At 43.3% G+C, this 25,381-nt stretch overlaps 1 protein-coding gene across 4 annotated transcripts in view; it reads left to right on the top strand.

The window, feature by feature from the left end:
* LOC145405374 (inactive phospholipase C-like protein 1) overlaps positions 1-25,381 on the top strand; it is a 454,317-nt gene that overhangs the window by 30,917 nt on the left and 398,019 nt on the right. For all 4 annotated transcript variants that reach the window (XM_080276781.1, XM_080276782.1, XM_080276779.1 and 1 more), the window contains exon 2: positions 5,331-6,479. In XM_080276781.1, coding sequence (XP_080132907.1) covers positions 6,173-6,479 — 307 coding nt within the window. In that variant the 5' untranslated portion in view covers positions 5,331-6,172. The remainder of the gene's footprint in view (positions 1-5,330; positions 6,480-25,381) is intronic.

The raw sequence follows: 25,381 nt of genomic DNA on the forward strand, positions 1-25,381 counted from the left end.
GGGAAGGGAACATGAGGTAGAAGAGAAGGTGGGAGTAGGGATGAGGAGGAAAGGAGAAAATAGAGAAGAAAGAAAGGGAGAGGAGAGAACAGGAGAGAAAGGAAGAGAGATGAGACAAGAGGAGTATGGGAGAGACAAGAGGAGAAAGAAGAGAAAAGGAGAAAATGAAACAGGAGAGAAAGAAAGGGACAGAGAAGAGAAGGGAAAGAAAACAAGAAACCAGAGAAGAGAAGGGACAAGAGGTGAGAAGAGAAGAGGAGACTATACGAGAAGAGACAACAGCAAAGGAAGAAAAAAGAGAAAGAGAGAAAAGAGAGGGAAGCGAAAGAGAGAGAAAAGAAAATGTGAAAGAAGAGAAGAGGCGGGCAGAAGAGGGGGACTAAATCAATTTTATTATGTACTGGGTTTCTTGTTCTTTTTTGTGAATGGATTATTTTTTTTTTTTTGAGTGGTCAGGGAAACGTATAACCTAAAAATTTTCGTGGGTTTTACGCTTTAAGCAGCAGAAAAAAAAATGTGGCTTAAATTTTCAACGCGGGGGACCAATAATGCGTGTGTGTGTGTGTGTGTGTGTGTGTGTGTGTGTGTGTGTGTGTGTGTGTGTGTGTGTGTGTGTGGAGGAATGAGTTTGTGTGAGGTGGGGACTGGGGATAACTGGGGGGGTGTGGGGGGAGAGGGGTTTGTTTGTGTGTGTGTGTGTGCGTGCGTGCGTGGGTGGGTGTGGGTGTGGGCAAAGTTTACGTACAGTTTTGTTGACTGGGGCGGGTACCTTAAACTCCCCAAGGTTTACTTAGAGTGGTAGGAACAAAGGGAAAGAAGAGAAGAAAGAAGGAAGTAAGGAGAGGGAAGCAAAGAGATGGAGAAGCAGAAAGAAGGAGGGAGGGAAGAAAGAGTGTGGGAAGACGAGGGAAAGAGGGAGGGAAAATAAAGTGCGAGAAGCAGAGGGAGGGAAAGAAGAGAGAGGGAGGAAAGAAAACAGAGGGAAGGGAGAGAGGGACAAAGAAAAGGGAGAAAATAGAGGGAGAGACTTGGGAGGGAGGGAATGGAAGGGAATATGAAGGGAAGCTCTGAGAAGCAGAGGGAAGGAGAGAGAGGGAGGGAAGGAAAGGACATTGGGGGAGGGAAAGAGGGTGCGAGAAACATGAGACAGGAAGGCTAAGTAGGGAGGGAAGATTGGAGAAGGAGGGAAAGAAGGGGAGGAAAAAGATGGAGAGTGTGAAGGATGTAGGAGAGGAAGGAAAGGAAGAAACAGGGAGAGAAGTAGAAGGAAGAGGATGTGAAAGATGTAGATGGAGGAAAGGGAAAGGGAAAATTCAGACAGAAGGAGGATGTATGTGTGTGTGTGAGAGAGAGAGAGAGAGAGAGAGAGAGAGGTGGTTAGTGTCTCTCAGGTCTCCATGGCGCCATCTCCCTCATTTATCTTCTCTCCTTCGTTTCTCCTCTCGTTTGCTCGCCTTCGGTACCTCTCTCTCTCTCTCTCTCTCTCTCTCTCCCTCTCTCTCTCCCCACCACTAATTATTTCTCCTCTCTTTCCCTCTCTCTCTTTTGCTCTTTTTTAATCAGGTGTTTTTCATTTACCATTTTCTTCCCCTTCCTGTCTCATTTTTGACTACCTTATCATTAATCTGTGTGTGTGTGTGTGTGTGTGTGTGTGTGTGTGTGTGTAAGGTGCTTTCATTCCACACACTCACTCTATCCCTTTCCCCGTCACCCCCACCTCTCTCTCTCTCTCTCTCTCTCTCTCTAAATTGTATATCTTATTGGTACTGGCGGAGATTTAGAACTGTGTTGTTGTTCATCCCCTCTTCATCATCTCTTCACAGATAATATTGATATTTTACTGTTAATATGTAACCTATTCGTTTTTATTGGTATTATTCTTATTCTTATTATTCTTATTCTTATTATTATTATTATTATTATTATTATTTTTACCATCCTGCTGCTACTACTACTGCTACTATTATTATCATTATTGTTATTATTATGGTATTATTATTATTATTATTATTATTATTATTATTATTATTATTATAATCATCATTATTATTAATGTTAGGGTTGTTGTTGTTGTTGTAAATATTTTTATTGTCGTATAATGGAGAGAATATTAATTTTCGTATCATCATCACCATCAGTATCATCATCACCACCATCATTTTAACATCATCATTATTTTTCATCATCTTGCTTACCTTTGTGTTTTTATAAATGAAGCTTGTCCTGTGTGGTAAAATATTGTCCTTCAATTACTTTACTTTTTCGAGCTGATTGTGCGGCCTTAAAGGGATGCCCGCTTGATTGTGTTCGGGGAGTGGATTTTTTAGGGTTGATTGTTTTGGGGGCCAGGTATATTGTGTGCGCTAGAGAGAGAGAGAGAGAGAGAGAGAGAGAGAGAGAGTGGCTGGGTCTGTGCAAATATTAATGTTTGTAAGTGTGCTGAGTAAATGCTGAATGCTAATGTGTATTTACAGAATTCCGGGAAATATACGGTTCGCCATATACCTGTAATATATCAGTCAGCAGTCATATTTATGTTAATATACGGTATATTTCATGTAGATAGTGGCTGACAGAAAGATAGACAGATAGAAAAATAGATTAGCTAATTAGGCTGATAAAAAGACTGGACAGACACACATAAATGGATATAGATAGACAGACGGACAGGCAGATGGATAGAGAGACAGATATTCAGACAAACACAGATACATAGATAGACAGATCGGTAGATAGACAGACAGACAGATAGGCAGGTAGATAAGTAAACAGGCAGACAGACAGACAGACAGACAGATACACCCGCCTGCTGATGTCCTGGTGGGTAGGGTTAGTGGGTGGAGGCTGTGGGTGGAGGGTGTGTGGTGGCAGGACTGATCGCCGCCAAGTCAGTGGGTGGGGGGTGTGGACTCCTGATTTACGGTACCCTATGTGTCGTACCGGGTTTGAAGGGGTGGGTGGGTGGGATGGGTGTGGGGGTGGGTGGGTTTGGGATAGGGGATGTGGGGGATGGTGTGGGTAGGGTGGTTGGGTTAGATGTGGGGAAAGGTGGGTGTGATAGGTGTGGGGGAGGGTGGGTGGGATGGAATGTTTGGGGGAGGGTGGGATAGGAGGTGTGAGGGTGGAGGATAGGCGTGGGGAGGGTGAGTAGGATAGGTGTGGGGTGGGTGCATGGGATTGGAGTTGTGGGGAGGGTAGGGAAGGTGTGAGGTGTGAGGGAGGGTAGGTTAGTGGGTGGATAGGTAGGTGGGGATAGGATACGAAGGATAGAGTGAAAGAGATAGAATATGTGGTGGGAGGGTGGTTGAGATAGGTGTGGGAGAGGGTGGGTAGGATAGGAGGTGTGGCGGAGAGTGGGTGGGATACGCGTGTGGGTAAGAGGGCGGGATAGGATAGGAAGTATGTTGGATGGGTGGGTGGGATATTAGGTTTGGGGTTCGATGGGTGACAGATGTGAAGTGGGTGGGTGGGGGTAGAGTTGGGACGAGGGTGAGTGGGATAGGAGGTATGGAGAAAGGTGGGTGAGATAGATGTGGAGGAGGGTGGGTGGGATAGGAGGTGTGGGAGAGAGTGGCTGATGTAGGGGGTGTGGGAGTGGGTGGGTGGGATAGGAAGTATAGGGGAAGGTAGGTGGGATAGGAAGTATAGGGGAGGGTAGGTGGGATAGGAGTTATGTGGGAGAGTGGGTGAGGTAGGTGTGGGAGAGAGATGGTGACAGGTGTGGGGATAGGTGTATGGGATAGAAGGTGTGGGGGTGGATGGGTGAGACAGGATGTTTGGGGGAGGGTGGGCTGGGATAGGAGGTGTGAAGGATGGAGTGGTGGGACAGGTGTGGGCGGAAGGTGGGCTGGATATCCTTTCCCTCTTGTAGGCCTATCAGTTTCCATAATGTAGAACCAGGGAATCTTGTCTCCGAACCATTCCCTGGTACTCCTGCCATCTAGGTCCAGGCATCAGTGTTTGTGTCAGTAGTGTGTGTTTGTGTGCTTATAGGTTTGAATGCTGATATTAGATTCATTTGCTGTTTATTTTTTATTCGGTTAAGTTCAGGATAAGCCTATGTGTTCCTGTAATTTATCGAAGTAAGACTGTACAAAGTGATACTGTGGTTTTTTTTTATGTAACGAAATTTTACACAGAAGAAAGACACTTTAGGATGAGTGGCCATTTCATGTAACTGTGGAATAAACATAAAGTAACTCATAAAAGAAAGTACCCCTCGCCACGCACTCCCGGTGCTAGAGGTCTTGTAACTCGTGGTAACGGTGCACCTGACGTCAGGGATGAGGGGGGGTGGGGCGAGGACTGGCGTCTGTGGTGGGTGGGGGAGGTGATCCGCACGAAACTCTGCTTCACGTCATATACTGAATCAGTCGCAACTATATTTGAAATATGAAACATACCTTCACAGTCTTACACCAACAACATAACTCTCCAGCGACCACACGTTCCCACTCCCACAATATTTACAGTACAGTATGCGCTAAATGCGTCTTCCTAAAGTTTTTGTTATTTTTCTCTGTCTTTGATCCTTTGAGGCGGTGAACCACATTTCTGCCAACGCACTCACGGACACAAATGCATAAGATGTTTGCCCACTCCGGATATGCAATAAAACTGTCGTGTCTAATTAAAAAAAATAATAATACCTATCCCTCATCACAGGTTTCATAACATACGACTAAAACCTCCACGCAGTCTTTCCCGCCAGTTAAAAGGAGGCATTAACTTGTTGGTGTCATGCACATATCTGGTTCGAGTGTTTCAGGCCACATATTGAACGGATGTGTACTGTTATTCAACATTGTACAGTATAGACATTACATTGTAACATAATTTAGCAGATGTAATCAAGCTCACCCACATTACTCAGTTTATAGTGTTATATACTAAACGAAACAGTCTGAACCCTGATTCGAAGATCTGTGTTGTGGGCGGGGCTGAAGCAGTGTTTCGTGCAGATCAGCTTCCCCCTCCCTCCAGAAGCCAGTGGAGGGGGGGGGGGTGATTTACTTCTATGAGTGACTATACCACATAAAATTAACGAGCGTAACCAGTATAAGGAAGTGAATCGAAACAGCGAGTCCGGAACATGATACCGAACTGAGCAAAACGCTGTGAACCAGTTATTTGAACTTTATTGTCGGGGCAACTATAGTATTCTGTTTTGGCCAATACTAAAGCGTTATTATTTAGGTCAAAGTACATCTTAGGAGTCTGAGAATGTAAACAGAGTGTGATACTGGTGTATTATGTTTCTTTTGTGCTTGTAATTGTGTGGGTTTGCTGTGCACTGTCTAATGTGTTCTTGCACTTTTTTTTGCTTCCAGGGTCTCTGCACAGATAACGAGATGACGCCGCTGTGAGTCATCATGTGAGAAACAAGTGAAAACAGGTTTGACCGAAGTGCAGTGTTCAGTGTATACGGCGCGTGAGTGAAAATAGTCAGATTGTTCGATATGTTTTCCTGCGTGGATTCGAGTGTCCCAAGTGGGAAAGAACTTTCTGCAAGCTGAACAGGAATCGTGGCAACTAATGATGTGACTAAAAGCAGAAGTTCCAAAAGTTTGTTTCCCAGCGTGACTGAGGTCCTGGGCTGGAACTACATGTTTTGCTTGTAGTTTGTGCAAAAAGGAAAGCATTTAAAAGTAGAATTAGAAGTTAAGTCGTAAGATATTGTTTTAGGTGGAAGAAAAGTAATAAATTTAAGCAAAAGTAAGTTGATGAAATTGGAAATTGTTTTAGAGTGAACCAGTGGTGGTCGCGCCCGACCCGTGCTTGTGATGGCTAACTACAACCAGAGCTGAAAGAAAGGCAAAAGAAGTGAAATTGTAAGCAGTAAGATATAAAAGAAATTAAGAAGTTATTTCTGGTGGACCTCTTTATTTTGGCCATGTTCGAACCCGTTCACGAGATGACTGACTCCGACCACAACTAAATATAAAAATGAGATGAAATAAAGCCAAAAAAAAAAAAAAAAAAAAAAAAAGGCAGAAGATAGACTTGTGTTGACATGGCCGCGTCTTAACCCGTGAACGAGATGGCTGATTCCCACCACATGTAGAAATATCTGTAAATAAAATAATATATAAAGTAGAGGCAAAGGAAGTTGTTAGAAGTAAGAAATTGTTTTGTGTGGACTTGTGTTACCGCGTCCTAACTCGTTGACAAGATGGCAGACTCCGACCACAGCCCCACCCAGGAGGCGGGCAATGACGGTGGGGATGGGGGGGAGTCTTCAGAACGCCTGCCGCACCAGAACCGCAACGGCCGGGCATCGAGTCCCTGCGAGGATTTACCCGCCAGGTCCCCGAGTCCCCGCTACAGGAGGTACTCGGACTCCACCCCCACCAGGAGCCCCTCGCCCATGCCCTTCAGCGACGGGTTCGACGACGTGGACATGAAGGGCATGAGGAAAACCAAGTCAGTCTCCTTCCACTCCCACACCAACTGGAAGAGTGACAGGAAGATACAGAGTGGTGAGTAGGAAGTTTTTTAGCATCGTATAATGTGGTAGGTGGTGACGACCATCATCCACTCGATGTAGTGCTGCCTACTTCTTCCTTCACCTTTATCATTTTTTTTTCTGTGTCTGCCCTCCTTTCTTCCTGTTTCTCCCATCTTCCCTGTCACTTTTTATTACTCTTCTTTCCTTTTCAGGTGGCTTTTCATTGAGTGACAAGCCTATTGATTTCTTTTAATTCAGGAAACCATTAACGACGCTGGGTGGTAACCATATAACCAACTCATACATGCTTCCTACGTGTGCCGCCCCTTACGGGAGTATGGTGTCCGGCTATAGATAGATATATACCCTCTCCATCTGTCTGTCTGTCTATCTGTCTACCTTTTTGTCTATCTGAAATAGCGACAGCGATATTCAGAACTGAGTGATTCTCTCTCTCCTTCTCTCTCTCTCTCATAGACTGGTAGAGCGACAAAGAGGTTCAGTGGTGAGTAGTGACATTTTTTTCCTTTCCTCTCAATATTTTTTTATAACCCGACGACGGCAAATGGTTTCCGATGATTTACAACAGTGGAGGAAAAAAAAAGAAAGAAAAAAAAAATCTGCTCCCCTCCCACACACACACATCCATCGCTCTCTCTCTCTCTCTCTCTCTCTCTCTCTCTCTCTCTCCACCTCAGAACGAAAACATTTATTTTGGTGAACACTTAAAGGTTTGGAATAGTTCGCATTCCAGTTAGGTTCGCCTTTTTTTATTTTCCCCCAGTCTAACCTTCACAAGTCGAGTATTTTTATTTTATTATTTTTTTTTTTTTTGGGGGGGGTTTCACGAGTGTCCTTTTGAACAGTTTTGGTTTCCGCCATTTTTTTTTTTTAAATCCATGGAGCCCTGTGTGAGTCTGTACCCCACTGATTTTTTTTTTTTTTTTTTTTTTGCGCAAGTGAATAACATCGTCCGAGTTAGAGTTCACTAAAAGGGCAGAGGGTGGTGGTAGTAGTAGTAGTAGTAGTAGTAGTAGTAGTAGTTTTTGTTGTTGTTGTTGTTGTTGGTGGTGGTGGTGCCGCAGGTTCATCAAAAACATAAACCCGATGGGCTGCAAGCTGAAGCTGCCCCTCTCGCAGTTCACCATTCTCATTTCGGAGGAGAGAGAGAGAAAAAATCTGTATAGCTAACCGGGCAGTAAAGGCGCCTGTTTATATCAATGCCATCACAAGAAGGCGTCCCTCTCCGGCACCATGACAGCTGATCCGAAAGATATATGAAATAGGGTAGAAAGGAGTATCTAAAGGGAACTGCAGATTTTATTTATTTATATATTTTTTGTGTGTGTGATGTCAGGTGGCGTGTGTTTCATGTGGATTGGTTTGGTGTATAAATTCATTTAATTGAGACTCTTTGAAAATATGGTAGAGTCTGGCAGGTTGAAATTCATTACAGGCGATTCGGTCAAATAAGAATATAAGATTACGTTGGTATTCATTATCATTCACTGCACTAGGTCATATGGTTCAGTTTTGTGTATTTAGGTCTGCTATATTCACTTCACTTTAACGACCTAAAATTGCCATCTCTCCATATTGAATGCTGAGTTCTAGCACTGGTTTAACAGTGGAATATGATGCTAGTCACGAGGAATGCTATGGAAAAGATGTCACAGTAGCATTCCATTTCTGCCAGTGAGCTACAAAAAGACAAAAATCTGGGCCAAGTTAATGTGAAACGGTTATTGATTTGATTAGGTTCTGTTAATACACAGGGATTTTTGTTAGCTTATGATGATTCGAAATTGTGGGTTTAGCTGGTTAGAACCTATGAGGCTGATGGAGGTTGTGGCGAGAATTTTGGGTTTTGTTAGGCGAGGGAGAAATTGGCTGTGTTGACTAAATTATTCAGCCTTTCGTTCCAGTGACGTACTTTTCAGATTTTCTTGCTAACACTAGATGATTTTATTGACCTTAGTAGAGATGGAACTAGACAAGTTAAATACAGCTTTTTGCATCTCCTGTGTCGGAAGATAGTGAGAATAAGTAGAATAAACTAAGAAAAAGGAAGAAAAAGAAAACAGCACCGGACTGAAGGACTTAAAAGCAAGGCAAGGTTAGACTGATAAAGTTATGATAACTCACTGAGGTAGGGGACACCTTTTCATTATATTCTGACCCCTGACAATTTTATTCAGCTTAGGATAGTTTTTTCGAACTGGAGGAGGTAGAGACCTTCCCCAGGTTTAATAAAATCGTCTAGTGTCAGCAAGATTAAAGTAAAAAGGACGTCATTCGGATTCAGGAGGTTAAGGTGGGTGGCTTGGCTTGTGTTGGTTGGGTTGGGTAAGACCGTTCCAGACAGAGGAACGTAACTCTCCCACTGGAACGACCCTCACCCGTCATCTCTCCCATATGAATTCTGCCGCCCTCATGAACTCGCCTCGTTCATATTTACGCCCCAGTTTGCCGCTCGTCATTTCTTTACGATCCGCACGACGCGCCACCCGACCCTCACTTGTTTTGATGTTTATGCTCGGCGAGTCATCGGTCCTCCCGCTTCGATTCATTCTTCGCTAGTAGCTTGTAATGATATATGACAACTGCTCACTGAATGGTTACGTTTACTCCTTTAATCCGATGACCTGTATATCACTGTAATCAGGTTTCCAGTAGACTATAGTGTTTTTGCTCTAACTGGCCCACATCTTCATCATTTTGCAGCGTACATCATCTTATTTTAAGGGGGTGCTACTGGTCTACATTCTTTCCACAGTAATTTTTATGACTAGCGTAATATTCCAGTGTTGATCGGCATTCAAGGTGGGTAGAGGGCAGTTTTCGGCCAAGTTTCAGTAAAATCAGTATGGTGCTTCCCAAACTTTTCCGTTCTCTTGCTTCACGGACAAAATACGGTGACATCCATGGCCCTCGATAACGTCTTCATTTGAAGAAGGAAATCAGTTTCGGAGGAGAGAGCAAGATGTAAGATTTTATTAATTTTGGTCATTATGATAGAAATGTGATGCAGTTAAGTGAAAACTTAGTGTTACTGTTGAAACTGCAATTCTGCTACCAGTTGAAGTGTCATTGGTTGAGAATCAGTTAGGGCACAGAAAAGATCGTCATCCTCGTGGAAATGATAACACGCATTTCAGTCTGATGCATAACATTTTGGAAAGCTCTGCTTTGAAGAGACAGGTAGACGAGACCAACTGCAACATACAAACAGCCAGTATGCTAAAGTGTACCATTCCCACCCGAAACTCCTCCAGGCTTTTCTCTCTGATTGTTTTATCTGTGGCAAAAGAATCACTTCAGATATGTAGGAATATGTTTGCATTGCCTCCAGATATGCTGCGCACGAGAATGTTGACAAAAAAAATCTTGCCTCTGGAAAATAAAGTTCTCTCACCAGTGAATACCAGATATTTATGAACACCCCATGGCCCCCCTGAGAAATAGACAATGGCCCCCGAGGGAGTCATGACCCCTTGTTCGGCAGCCACTGTTCTAGGCGATTTTGTTCATCTTTGGAATGATGTCTAACTGTAAAAAATTTAATGAAGGCTATGCTTTTCCCCACCAGTTCGAAAAGTCACCCTAAACTAAATAAAATCGTCCGAAGATAGCATTAATTCCACTACTACAACTACTACTACTACTACTACTAATTTAAACGAGTTGAATGCGTTAAAGCTGGTGCGATCACAGACACACACGACTAAGCTAAGCTGCATAATGTGTACAGAGGCCTTGGAGCAGAGAGAGAGAGACATAGAGATAGAGAAAGTGAGGGGGGGAGGAACTCAAAAAAACATGTCCTTATAATCTAAAAGTACCCAGGATCCCAAATACCCATGGCCAGTAAGATCAAGATACCCACACTTCAGAATCACTTATTTTCGTGAAGTACTCTGCTGCGGAATTTATTGGAATAAAAAAAAAAAAAAATCCAATCTCACCCAGCATACTCGGTTCTGAAAAGTATTCTCCCCAGGGCATACAATTTCCTTTTATGTACAGTTTAGATCTATATTGGTGAGGTGTGGGCTTTGGCAGTGGCTGGCTGGCTGGCTCTAAGTTGCTGAGTTAGAGAGAGAGAGAGAGAGAGAGAGAGAGAGAGGAAGCACATTTATGATTTTTTTTTTTTAGCCCAAGCTGTGTGATAAATTGATTGTTTACTTTTTTGTTTTTAGTCATGTAGCCGACAGATATTTGTTGTGACACTTTCCCTTTACGTGGCCAAGATTTAGGTCCTTCCTGCAGCATATTTTGTGGGTCACTGGCAGAATAATATAATGCGACAGCTGTACATCCTATCCATTGTGCTTCCTCGTGACTAGCACAGTAGTCTAATGTGAATCTGCTGTTAACAGATCAGCATTCAAGATGGAGAGCTGACAGTTCTAGTCCAAGTTTAAACAGGGTATAACCTCTTGAACCTTAAGTTGTGTATTAGATAGCTTGCTTATTTTTGTCTTCACTCATATAGATAAGGTTATTCACAGCAGAGTATGATGAATATTAAGATAAAAAATACGTCTGATCATTGGAAACACTTGTGGAGACTGATTTCTCTGTCCTGAAAGTTGGTTAGCAGTCTCAGCTTCGTCATAGGTAAATAACATCGCCTGACGTTAGCTGGAATAAGGAACTCAAGAGCTGTTCCAGCGGTGAGACGGTTTATGGTTCTCCTATTAACACTCTCAGGCTCCTGTACTCACATAGCTGATTATAATAAGTTGGTTTGCGGTTGGATTATGGTAAAATAATAGAGTTGCGGCGATCAAGAGGGGGCTTGCCAGATTCCAGGGTAAAAGTGGCCGCCTTTGCAGTTTATTGTTAATCAGTTTTGTTTCGTTCTGCCGATCCTTCCACTTAGATAATCACTGTAGCCTCGATGTGGAGTCTGTTGTGGATGTATGGGTGGTGAAAAAGAGAATGAACTATACCCGTTTTACTCGAGTCAGGCCTAAAATTGGAGTCTTTCCATCTTGAATACTGAGTTGGAATAGATTAATGGTAGGATATGATGCTAGTTACGAGGAAGTGCAATGGCAAGGATGTAGAACCTTAGTATTGTTATATTCTGCCACTGAGCTACATGATATAAGTAACAAAGGGACGAAAATCTGGGTCAGGTTAAGGTAAAACAACAACAGCAGTCTTACACACAAGTTCATAGAGTTTTGGAGTCAACCTGTTTGTGGATTGTCACATTGGTTGTGAAATTGTATATGTGAAGATAAAAGAAAATACACAAGCAGTCTTATACCAACACAGGTCATATTCTTTGTAATTGTGGAATTCGTAACACCTTTTTCCTTGAGATTTCATTTTACACATTGCACCTCAGTATTCTCTTTCATGTAATTGATGCCAAACTATATCGAAATTAGAATCATATGAATTGCATACAGTACAACGTTAAGAAGTAATATGCAGAATAAATAGCTAAGGACGAGATGCATACGTAGTCTCCAGCGCCGCCCAGAACACGTCCTGTAAGCTCAAAGACGGTTGGTAAATATGGAATCGGAACCTGTTTGTTTAGCGCTGCCTGTTTGTACCCTGTTTCTACTCCTTTGTCGCCCTGCTATTTCTAGATCACAACATTCTGCGTTACGGCCTGATGCTGGGAAATGGGTCCGCGGTGCTCCAGTCTCTTGTTTTAGACCTGCCTAGTTTTCCACGCTAAATTTTCTCTTATTTTATCATTTCCTCCTCCTCCTCCTCCTCCTCCTCCTCCACTATAGTTCACTCCCCTCCAGGTTCTCAGTTCATTCTCCTTTGTTTTCTCCCGCTCACTTTTCCATACAAGCGTTCTCCCATTTTTTCCTCGTTTTCCTCCACAATAGTTTACCTGCCTTCCCCCAGTCATACATTGTTTTCCCTCTTTTTCTTTTTCCCTTTCCAACTCTCTTTTTATTTCCCTTATTCGCTATTAGTAGGCTATGTCGTATGTTTCAGCCTTCCTGTCTCATCCACTGCTGTGTCTCATTCCCACACTCTTTTCCTTCTTTCCTTCCTTTCTCCCACTGTCTTTGTACCTTTTTGTTCAGTATCCTTTCCTTTTCTCTTTTCGCTTTCCCTTCAGTTTCCCTCAGCATTTATTCTTCTCCCTTCCTCCTCCTTCCCCTTACACCCTTTATTTTACCCCTTTAAATATTTACCACCGGCAGAACAGACCCCAGCCATTTGCAATTTAAGGGTCAAGTGTTAAAGAGGTATTTTATGACAGGGCGCGTAATGGTTTCACTGTTACGCCAGGGTTTATGCGATGCCCACTTGTTTTAGGCCCGTTTTAGGCACTCGTTTTAGGCCCGTTCTTTTAGGGGCACTTGTATCTTCGTTCCCTTATTGAAAGAAAAAGAAAGAACGTGTGGATCTCTTTTATTCATGTATTTAAAAACCCTTCACGGTGGATTTAAATATGATGCAGTTTTGAGGTGGGATTCTCGATGATATTTACCATGGATTTATTGTCGTAACCTGGGTGTGTTTATATTGGAAGAACTGGACGCATGGAAAAGTTCTTACTCTTTTCTTTCTTTGTCTCTCTGTCCAAAACATATAACAGCTGTGATAGTCTCTCTCTCTCTCTCTCTCTCTCTCTCTCTCTCTCTCAATACACCCAATTATATCCCTGGGTCTCCTACACGATACACACGTTGAGCTAAAAAAAAGAAAAAAAAATGTAAACTAATTCCTGGATGATCCTTTTTCCGGGTAAAATTTCTGGCTCTTCATTGTTTCAGTGGAAGCCATTCAATATTCATTAATTTATAGCATTCACTCTGGGTGCTCACGTCGATCTGAAAGTGTGTGTGTGTGTGTGTGTGTGTGTGTGAGATTGGTTGTGGATGGGCGTGTGTGTGCGTGTGTTCCTGCGCGCTCTCGTGTGTTTTATAATCTTTTTTATAGTCACGAGTCCCACTTTCACAAACTGTTTCGTAATTTGCGCCCGTGTTTTGATTCCCGGCCCTGTTAACAGAATGAGTCTTTCATGCCGCCTGGCGTTCCCGGGAGCCTATTAGTTTAAGTGTCAGACTCCACTTTGTAGGATTACGTGTAGAGGTCGGCCTTTAAGCTGGAATTCACGCCCACCCTCACTTGTCTCTCATATACGGCGTAGTGTCACAAGTTTCTTTACACTGTCTCGAAATTGTGTCAGGGCCTAAGACGATTTTACTTAATTTACCAGTACGAAGTATCTAAGCCATTTGGAGGCGTCTTTAGCTCGGAATGACGTGAAAGTGCATTAAAACTAAGTGAAATCTTATAAAAATCACGACAGTGCTATGACATGAGAGTGGTATTAGCTGGAGGGAGGGCAGCGAATTCCCATAGATAGGTGGAACAATAATCATGTGGATTGATATTTCACCTCATTATTTCGGCACTCCGGGCAGTAACCCCTTTGAACCGCCTCGAAACAGTGGCACCCACTAATGAGGTCTTATTAAACAAATTGGTAAATAATAAAAATAATGGGAGTTGCCATCCCATCTCATTATTTGGGAACCTTAGGCGTGTACCGAAGAAGGGTTGGGTTCATGTCGACGAGGATGATTTCGATTCTCGTGTTAGTTAGGCTTCTGTAGGAAGTTTGTCTCTCCCTTGTCTTTATACACCTAGGAGTAGAATTAGGGACCTGGATGTAACACCGACTCCTGCAGGTCGTATTCTAGGTGAAGAGTACGAACTGAAGAAAGCTAACAGTGTGTCTAAGTGAACCTCGTGCAGTGACAGGCATTGATTCAACCCCTCTTTCTTCGGGTTCATAAAACTTAAGGTACACCGTTGATTTTCTTTTTGTTTTTCTTTTTTTTCATTCTTTTTTTTTTTTTTTTTTTTTTTTTTTTTTACTCTCCCAGTACCTCCCTAAAACATTACCGGTACTCACAGCAGTCGAATTTACGTGGGAAAATGAAAAGTAATGTACGTGGGATTAAAAGATGCGAATTTACATAGAATTAAAAGACGCGAATTGACATGGGATTAAAAGACGCGAATTGACATGGGATTTAAAGACGCGAATTTACATGGGATTAAAAGACACGAATTGACTTGGGATTAAAAGACGCGAATTGAAATGGGATTAAAAGACGCGAATTTACATAGGATTAAAAGACGCGAAATGACATGGGATTAAAAGACGCGAATTTACATGGAATTATAAAACGCGAATTGACATGGGATTAAAAGACGCAAATTTACATGGGATTTAAAGACGCGAATTTACACGGGATTTAAAGACGCGAATTTACATGGGATACAATAGACTCACTTACGAGGCTTTCAAATCTGCCTTGGTCTCCTGTTCTTAAGTTCATAAATAAATCTTAGTTACGAGACGATCATGACTACAGGTTATAGACTTTTTTTCTGCAGGGAGATTGGGGAAAGGCATACAAATCTCCCCCTTGTCTTGCCCGTCCTGTAAAAAAAATCTCTTAAGTTACGACAGAAAAACCGGTCGTAAATTAATAGGTTTGATAATCACACACTGGAGGACAAGGTGTAGGCTATAGAGAACTTTTTGACCCGACTGTAGCTACACAATGGGCATGAATATTCCCGCGTTCAATATTGTCGAACTGAATATTCCAGCGTTGAATATCTCCGCATTGAATATTCCTGCGTTGAATATCTCCGAGTTGAATATTCCTGCGTTCGTACTCCCACCTTGGTTTTCTCCGCGGTGAATATTCCTGCGTTGAATATTCTCGCGTTGCATATTCTCGTGTCTTGTATTCAAGATGGCGCCCCCAGTCACACGCGGGCGGGAAGTGTAAAATAATGGTGGTGGCGGAGGCGATATTTGCTGTTTGATATTCACATCTTGCGGTCTTGCCTCCTTCCCCCCCCGACCAACTCATTCTTCTCTCTCTCTCTCTCTCTCTCTCTCTCTCTCTCTCTCTCTCTCTCTCTCTCTCTCTCGTATACTATATTCTTCTGCCCCTGTTATTCTCTTCCCCAACTCTTTTTGTCTCACGCGTAAATAACCCGCGAAATTACCTTCCTCCACACTTTTTCTTTCACCTCATTTTCCGTTCTCACCTCTTCTTTCTCCACCCACTTCTCCTCGTCACCGTCTCTCTCCACCCACATTTCTCTCCACCTACCTCTTCTCTCACCATGTTCTCTCTCCTTTTTCCTCTCTCGCATATTATTTTTCCCTCCGAGCACTTTCCTTATTCCATTTTTCCTTCTCTTTCCACTTACGTCCTGTTCTCCGCTATTTTCTCCCTCCTGTCCACCTTTCTTCCTAAGTAATTTCCCTCTGATCTTGCCCTCCTTCCTGCACATCCTATCCTTCACACATTTTCCCTCCATTCTCAGTCTCTATACTATAAGATAGAGTGGAGACCTATGCTGTATTTCCTCAGTTTCTTTCTTTTTTTATTCCTCCAATTATCTTTTCAACTTCTCTCCATTCCTGTATTTCTTCACCAATTCGCTTTAAACTTTGCACAATTGTTCTTTGGGCATCTACAGTTTGATTTAGGCCTTTTGAAGTGTTCCATGAAATCAGAAGTCACAAATTATAGGATCGTATGTTCTTGTATGTTGATTATCATGGAAATTTGCACGGAAGTATGTTAGTGGACTAGGCCTGTAGTTATATGTGAAGGCCATCGTGCAATGTCCTGGAATTTGGAAATGTTGTCAATCTCTCTCCCTCATATTCTTTTCTCCACCCATGGTTCCTTCCTCATTTATTTTCCTCCACCCTTATAGCCTATCCCCCCATCACTTTCCATCCTCCATCCATTTGTCCTCTCTCATGTGTTTCCTCCTTTCCTCCACCCATATTTACTCTCTCAAACTCTCCACCACCCATTTCCCCCTCCCCCCTGCTGATATTCTTTTCTCACGTCCAATGTTTTTCTCGACCTGTATTTCCTACCTCATTATTTTCCTCCACTCATCCTTCCTCCCCTCCTGTAAGTGCATCTCCATTTATCTTCCCTCTCTCGCCTTCTTTTCTCCCTCATTCCTTCCTTCACTCATATTTCCTTCCCATGTTTTCCGCGGCAGACATTTCCGCTTTTGCCCCAGATTTTTTTTTCCCCTGCCTCCTCCATCCACTTTCATCAACACCCATTTATCTTACACCCATTTTTCCCTGTCCCACCCCGTTTACCCCCCTTCAGCCATATTCCTTACCCACCAATCTTTCCCCAACCTGCTTATTTTTTTTTTCCATTTTTTGCCCTCCACCTATTTTCCATATCTCATTCAGCTATCCCTACTTCATCCATTTCCCCTGCCTCACGCGTTTCCACCTAGCCCACCCATTTCACCCAGCCCACCCATTTCCACCTACCCCACACATTTCGTCCAGCCCATCCATTTCCACCTACCCCATACATTTCGTCCAGCCCATCCATTTCCACCTACCTCACACATTTCGTCCAGCCCACCCATTTTCACCTATCCCACCCATTTCATCCAGCCCACCCATTTCCACTTACCCCATCCATTTCCACCTACCCTACCCATTTCCGCCTACCCTGCCCGTTTTCCCTATCCCACTCAATTCCTCCTACCCCACCCAGTTCCTCCTACCCCACCCAGTTCCTCCTACCCCATCCATTTTCTTCTCCCCGGCTTATTTTCCTCTACACCCATTTTCTCTACCGCACTGTACCCCATTTACTCTAACTTGGCCTAAAATTGCCCTCTGCTCATCTTGAATGCAGTGTTATACCTATAGATTAACACTAAAATACGGTGCTAGTCACGAAGAAGTGCTATGGAAAGGACGGCGAGCAGTAGTATTGTCTTATTCTGCCCCTGAACTCCGTGAAGTAAGTCGCCAAAGAACAAAAATCTGAGCCAAGTTAAGGTAAAAACACGGTAGTTTCTTATTATGCCCGTATATTTTTCCTCTATACCTCTTACTGTCTTCTACCCCACCCAGTTCTCCATCCTTCTATATGGGAGGAGGGGATGAAGTGGTTAATGAGGTTGTATGCTTTCTCAGAGGATACGAGTTTGATTCTACTCTGTTCACTTTACCATGACCTAAAATTGCCATCCCTCCATCTCGAATGCTATAGTAATAGATGAACACAGGAATATGATGCTGGTCACGAAGATGTGCTGTTGAAAGGATGTAGAGCCACAGGATTGCCTTCTTCTGCCCCTCAGCTTCGTTAAATAAGCTGCAAAAGGATGAAAATCATGGCCAGCTTAAAGTGAATGAACTGTTGTCTTGGGAAGGGAAGCCTAAAGATCTGAACTTCTTTAAAACGGGCTTTGTTGGTGTTTTACGTTGCCCACCGACGTGTCATAAAAACACCTCCGTCTAATACCTCCATACCAGCACTTATTGAGACAGTCCTAACGTGTATCTCATTTGGACGGTGGGTATTAGCGCCGAAGTGGTGGTGCGTGAAGGTGTTTCGCACGTAGATGGATTGCAGGGCTTCAGGGCACGGATTACCAGGCGTATGCTTAGAGTTGGACACACACACACACACACACACACACACACACACACACACACACACACACACACACACACACACACACACACACACACACACACACACACACACACACAGAACTTCAGATATTTCCTACCTACTCCATCCAATTTTCCGTACGTCCATTTTTTCCCCAGTCCACATTTTTTCTCTCCTAACTCCTTCCGAGCCACTTCACTCCCTCAAACCCCCCATTCCTCCTAGCCCCCCCTCCCTCCCTCATCTCCCTCTAGCCCTCCTCCTGCTCCCCCCCCCAACCCATTTTTCCCCTCCACTTTTTCTCTCCCAGCCATCAATTTTACCTATCAGTCGTACAACCCAACCACTCGTCCTCTTCCCCTCCCTACACAGAACTACACATCTTTCCCCTTCTTTCTTTTCATTCGTCAACGATATCACATATTGCCCTCTTTTATTTCTCCTTTTTTTCTTACTTCTCTCATACTATCATTACTGTCACCTAATAATTCATTCCATTTTTTATGATTCTTCTTTCATTTTCAAGTTCCAGTTTACAGCACATCAGCACTTTGTTTTCCCCTTTTCGCTTCCCTCATTTCATTCACTTTCAGACCTCGACACCGCACATTCACACTTCCTTCATTCTGTCATTTCATTCACTCCCTCACCCTCGACGCCTCACCTACAGCTCATTCCTTCTTTCATTTTCATATCTCCAAATTAACGTGCATTTTATCATTTGAAAACTGGCTGTCAAACGCAAGTGAGGTTGGTTTGGTTTTTAGGTTTGGTTTGATTAGGTTAGGTTTGGTTAAATCTAGTTTCCCACAGGTTTGATACGGGATACACTGACGCGTCCCGTCGGTGCGATGGTTGGTAAACAACGCGGCCAGTCGGAAAGATGGTCGGTAAACACTGCCTCGGGCGATCGAGCCACTTCAAGTTCCTTAAATACCCCAGAATAGGCATATATGTATTTTTTTTTTCCAATAACTTCTTGCATTCACAATTCAACAGTCAACTGTCTATGTTGCATACGTACCAAAATTAATTGCCTTGAGATCGTAAGTTTGTTATAGGTGGAATCGCCGCGGCTTTGGGTAAAAATTAGTCTATCCTTCCTCCTGAGAGTGATTTACAGGATCCTGCAGATTATTATCATCTGGTGTTGGGATATATAAAGGACTTTTCGCTAATATGGGCGGTACTTTGTTTTATTTCCCTTTTCATTATTTTCCCCTTTTTATCCTTTTCTTCCACAAACCTTCTTTCTTTCGGCTTTCCTCCTTTTCCTCGCAACAATTAATTTTCTCTTCTTGCTGGGTCTCTTTGCGTGTCACATTTTCCCTTTCTATTTCCTTCTCTTTTCTGCTGAATCAGTCTCTCTCTCTCTCTCTCTCTCTCTCTCTCTCTCATTCATCCTGTATTCCATCACTTCCTTCTAAATTTTCTTCCCTTTACATCCATTTCACTCTGTCCTCATAAGTTTCCTTCCCCTTTTCCTTCAGTTTTTCTCCTTCCTCCCTCAGTTTCTCTCTTTCCTTCATCTTTCTCTCCCTCCATCATCCGATTTATCTCCCTTCGCCTCTATTTTCCCTCCTCCTCCACCATTTCCCTCCTTCTCCACCATTTCCCTCCTTCTCCACCATTTCCCTCCTTTCCTCTCACAATTTTTCCTCCCATTTTCATTGTCTCCCTTCGCCATCATTTTCCCTCCTTTTTCCATCACTTCCTCTTCCTCCCAGAATAATTTTCCTTTCCCCTCATCATTTTCCCTCCAATCACTGTCATTTTCCCTCCATTCACCGTCATTTTCCTTCCATTCACTGTCATTTTCCCTCCATTCACTGTCATTTTCCCTCCGTTCATTGTCATTTTCCCTCCGTTCATTGTCATTTTCCCTCCATTCACTGTCATTTTCCTCTCGTCCCCATAATTTTCCTGCTTTCCCCGTGTGTGTGTGTGTGTGTGTGTGTGTGTGAGAGAGAGAGAGAGAGAGAGAGAGAGAGAGAGAGAGAGAGAGAGAATAATGGTGAATGGAGGAAAACAGGAGGCGGAGAAGAGAGAGAAATTGATGGAGGGCAGAGAAAAATTGCAAGGATAGGAGAGGGAAATGGTTGTAAAAGAGAGGAAAACTTAGGGAGAGAGAGAGAGAGAGAGAGAGAGAGTCAGGAGGTGGACAGACTGATTTGCATCCCTTCGTAGAGTAGCATCGGATTCCCTACCCCTTCTTCCCCTGATCCTCCTAGCGAGTGGAAATATCAGTGAGTCATCCGTCTATACACCTGGGCTGGATCGGTGGCTTTACCGTACGATGGTATTGCTTTATTGCATGGTGGTTATTGCGTTTATTATTATTATTATTATTATTGATGTTGTTATTAGTGTTATCATTATTATTATTATTGCTGTTGTTATTATGGAGAATGAAAGACTGACTAAGAGGGTGTATGTAGGTGAGGTGGAGGGAGGGAGAGGGAGAGGTAGACCGAAGATGAGGTGGAGGGATGGAGTTGAGAGGTATATGAGGGAGGGGTGTGTGAGTTGGGGGGAGGGTAGTCAAATGGTGGGTGACAGAGCGACTTGGAGGCGTTTTGTCTGCGGCCACCCTTTGCGGGATTAGGGCGTCGGGCTATAGATAGATAGATAGATAGATTATTATTATTACCGGTATTATTAGTGTTATTGTCATTATTATTATTATTATTATTATTTGGCATACCGGTATTGTATGAGGTTATGCATTCAGCCTTGTCCGTGTGCTGTAATATGAGGTAGGAATGAGTCTCCTTGGTTACCAGTCAGATTGATCCTTCAGTCTCACTACACTTGGCCGTCATTTGGGGTGAGAGAGGTTATGGACCCACGCCTACATAGACCTGACATGCTGCGATCTACTGGGGTATTTTTAATAGCAAAATGTGTATATGGAGTTACAGTGGGGTTTAAATGTAATATTCCCAAAATTACTGATCTATCTGTCTATCCATATCTGTCTCTCTGTCTATTTATCTATCTATCTATCTATCTATCTATATAGGCAAAAGTTGTGTGCGTTGGTGCCGCTCTCTCTCTCTCTCTCTCTCTCTCTCTCTCTCTCTCTCTCTCTCTCTCTCTCTCTCTCTCTCTCTCCCAGTTGTCCCCACTAGTTTATTTTTGCACTGGTCACGTTGGCAATATTTCCTTTTATTATGCAGTGCATGTCGATATATATATATATATATATATATATATATATATATATATATATATATATATATATATATATATATATCCACTGCAGGACCGGCCTATCCCTACCGAACTGGGGACAATACAGCCAATGTATCTTTACCAAGTGGCTTAGGCTGTCTAGTAGAGATTGTATATAGGGTGAGAAGTGCTTGTAAGTGTAATTGTAGTGTTGGAGTGGCTTTGGATGTGTGTGTAGTCTGTGAACCAAGTGTAATCGGCGCACGCAAGCCGACTGGGTGCAAGCATACTTTATAGTATGTGACCCTGGTTCAACCACAACACCCCTAGTGTCCGCCAATGCAGTACGTGGCCAGAAGAACGCTCCCAAAGAGTATTACCCTGGCGGGGCACGAACCTTCGTTCTTCAGTGTACGAACACGTACACTTTACCACTGTACCACAGAGGCTTCATATATATATATATATATATATATATATATATATATAGAGAGAGAGAGAGAGAGAGAGAGAGAGAGAGAGAGAGAGAGAGAGAGAGGTGAATATTATCCTCTTAAATCCGGTGATGTTTCCTTATTTTACTCTTGCTGTCTATAGTCTCAGTGATTTTATTCTATTTAGGAAGGATCTGCTGTATATAGGGTTAATGAAGGTTATATATAAGCCCGTCGTAAGCAGAATAAAGTCCTTTGAGCATAGCACAAATTAAATGAGAATACGTCATTGGATTGAAGGGGTTGAGAAGTAATATAGAGAACAACACACACACACACACACACACACACACACACACACACACACACACACACACACACACACACACACACACACACACACACACACACACACTGTTAGAAAAAACCTGCCAGCCCGACGAGAATACAGGCCGCCGATCTGATGATACTGTAAGATGTCACTGTAGCACTTAACGACGCTAGATCTGCAGGAACAAAATATCTGTCGTGCTAAATTCACGTAAATTCTTGTGACAATTTAGAGATTTTGTCAATAATTCCAAGACGTTCTAGAGATCAAAGCATCATCTCGGTGTTTCTAGAGATTTGGCCACTAAGCGACTTCTAATGTACGGTATTTTGGTTTGACAGCTGTACCGTCCCAACCGCTACCCAACTCATCCCGGCCTACGGCTCACCAGGAAACATGACAGTACAATCAGGGACACTCAGGCAGTACATCACCCGTGCCTAACATGTTTTATACAGTGAAAGGTCCGAATTTTTGGCCTTGCCTTGTGATCTTTACCTTTGATCGTTTTCGTCCAAAATTTGATCACTTGTTCCTTAGAGGGTGTTCAAACTTCATGCCAAATCTGACGCCATTCCATCCGGTAGTTTTTTCTTTTTATCTTTCATTTCTTCTACTCTAATGACCTTTTCCCCCAGAATCTGTTTATATATTCCTCTGATGGTCCTCAGTCGTTACTCCTAATTTAGGGCACTCCCATCCAATAACTTTTCCCACAATATTGCCAACAGACACACAACAAACCCTGCCAAACACGTAACACCCCCGCACCGCGCACGGGGGTATAACGAAGGCATAAGCTCACCAGCCTCTCGAAACAGTATTTTATCGCGCACACATAAAAATTAATTGGATGTTTGTGTGCGTGTGATGATTCCAATCCCGACCCCTTTGTGAACGGCGAGTTATGTGTATAGCAGCGTTCCGACACACACACACACACACACACACACACACACACACACACACACACACACACACACACACACACACACACACACACACACACACACACACACACACACACACACACACACACAAGCCCAACTGTTCGTGTGCGTTGTCACGTGGCCAGGGAACTGTCATCCGCACGTGGCACCAACTCGAGGACACAGGCATTTTTTTCCCCAAACTTTCTGAGCCTCTCATGACTCACTCTTACATGAATAAATCTTCTAGCCTTAACTGGGTAAGAATTCTAGAGTTGTCCCAGCTATGAGAGGGTTAATAGGCAGTGACGGAAGAATGCACTGTAGGAAGTGCCTATTTTGTTACCTATTCTACTCATATATATATATATATATATATATATATATATATATATATATACAGTATATATATATTGTGTGTGTGTGTGTGTGTGTGTGTGTGTGTGTGTGTGTGTGTGTGTGTGTGATAAATTTAGGGAATCTATAAAGTGTAATTTTCTTCCATCTAGGCTACTCGTACACTTTACACTCTATATTGTTTTTGCCGAACGTGGTCCAGATTTTTGTCCTTTTGCAGCATATTAGTCCACGTCCGGTGAAACCAGATGGGGATTATACGAGGTTGCGCGGTTCCGTCAGTACGTCAGTAAATCAGTCCGTCTGCAATTTCGTGTCCGCTCTGTAACTTCCACATGCATGGACAGATTTCGATATAACTTTACACAGGTGTTCCCCATACCATGATGGTGTGTCGCGCGCAACAACCAGCCAACTATTCCCAAGGTCAAGGTCACACTTGGGGCTCAAACAAGGTCGTCTGCAATTTCGTGTCTGCTCTGTAACTTCCTCAGGCATGGACAGATACTGATATAACTTCACACAATTGTTCCCCATACCATGATGGTGTGTCGCGCACAACAACCAGCCATCTACTCCCAAGGTCAATTACATATGTAAGGTTATCATGCGGCAGGGGACTTTGTATTGCATAACAATACTGAATACACTTGTTTCACATAGCTCGGTGGCAGAGAAAGACAATACTGCAGTGATAGACAATACTGCAGTGATAGACAATACTGCAGTCTTCACAGCGCTTCTTCGTGACTAGAACCATATTCCAATGGAAATCTTTTGTTACGTGTCTGCATTTCAGGTGGAGAGGTGGCAATTTTAGGTCAAATTAGAGTGAACAGGGTATAGTTGGGACTAATAGCAGTAACAGAAGCAGCAATCCCAAAGTCAGCTAAACGTGAACCCAGTGGGCTGCACGCCGAAGCCACCCTTCTTTCGTAGGCCACCATCCTTCTTTCGGGGACTAGGGAGGGGACTGAGATATGTGTGTATAACCGGGCAGCTCCACCGCTTGGTTATATCGATGCCACAACGGGTAGGGGTCCCTCTCCGGCACCGCATATGCTACGGCAGCCCGAAATAAGATGGCTTAAGGAAGTGAGGAGAAAAGTGTAGGTCTTGTTGTACCGTACTCTGTTACTAGGCAGCTCTTTTCCTGCTCTTATTTCTATTTTTGCATCTTTGTTTTTACTACTAAGACCGAAGCAGATATGGGAAGACATTTGATTTTGTCATGTACAGGTATATTAATTCTTTTTTTCCTTGTTTGTTTAAATTTCTTGTACTTTTCCCTCTGTAGTAGCAGTTCAAGGACAAAAGCAAGACAGTGTACCCTTTGAGTATGGTGTGTGTGTGTGTGTGTGTGTGTGTGTGTGTGTGTGTGTGTGTGTGTGTGTGTGTGTGTGTGTGTGTGAGAGAGAGAGAGAGAGAGAGACATAAGATTAGGTAAGATTAACCCACGTCAGACTGGGTTAGGTTAGGTGAGGACAGGCCAGCATTATGTTTTTCATTGTTTCTTGATTTTTTTGTTAAATGTCGTACCCTGCCAGTTGTTTAACTTGTTTGTTTTTCCAGTGTGTTCTCTTAGGAATGAGGAAGCCAGGAAAAGTGTAAATAGTTGGTCGTGTGTGAGTTGCATATGTTGCGCGTGTGTGTGTGTGTGTGTGTGTGTGTGTGTGTGTGTGTGTGTGTGTGTGTGTGTGTGTGTGTGTGTGCGCGCGTGCTTGTGTGTGTGTGTGTGTGTGTGTGTGTGTGTGTGTGTGTGTGTGTGTCTGTGTTGTACTACGCAGGCTTTGTGAATTATGTATGTGTGTGTTGTGTCTATGCTTGTCTAATATGTTGTATAAGAAATAAAGCAGCTATGTAAAGGTTAAAATAGTGTGATGCTGTGTGTGTTGGCGTGGGTGTAGTGCCTGACCTTGGCAATGGTACTCGTGGATTGTGACTCTGCCTCCCCGCCTCCCTGCCGACACTGACGCCCTTTTAGCCTCAAGCACCGTCCCCTGAGTCAACCCTCCCTACACCCCATTCACCTAGCTGCTGTACAAACTATCACGCCATGAGCGCCAGGGTTCTTCGTGCTGTCAGCTGGTTCCACGAGGTTCAGATGTCCTTTCACCCTTCATGCGTTGATAAATGAGTACCTATCACAACTAGGGAAGGTAACTGTGGTGACCTGAATGATGCAATGATCTTGTGTGTTAGTTTACCGGGTGAATAACTTGCCACAA

Source organism: Coenobita brevimanus, chromosome 66, assembly GCF_032717465.1.
Source record: "Coenobita brevimanus isolate Jiangsu-jjx chromosome 66, ASM3271746v2, whole genome shotgun sequence".
NCBI lineage: Eukaryota > Metazoa > Arthropoda > Malacostraca > Decapoda > Coenobitidae > Coenobita > Coenobita brevimanus.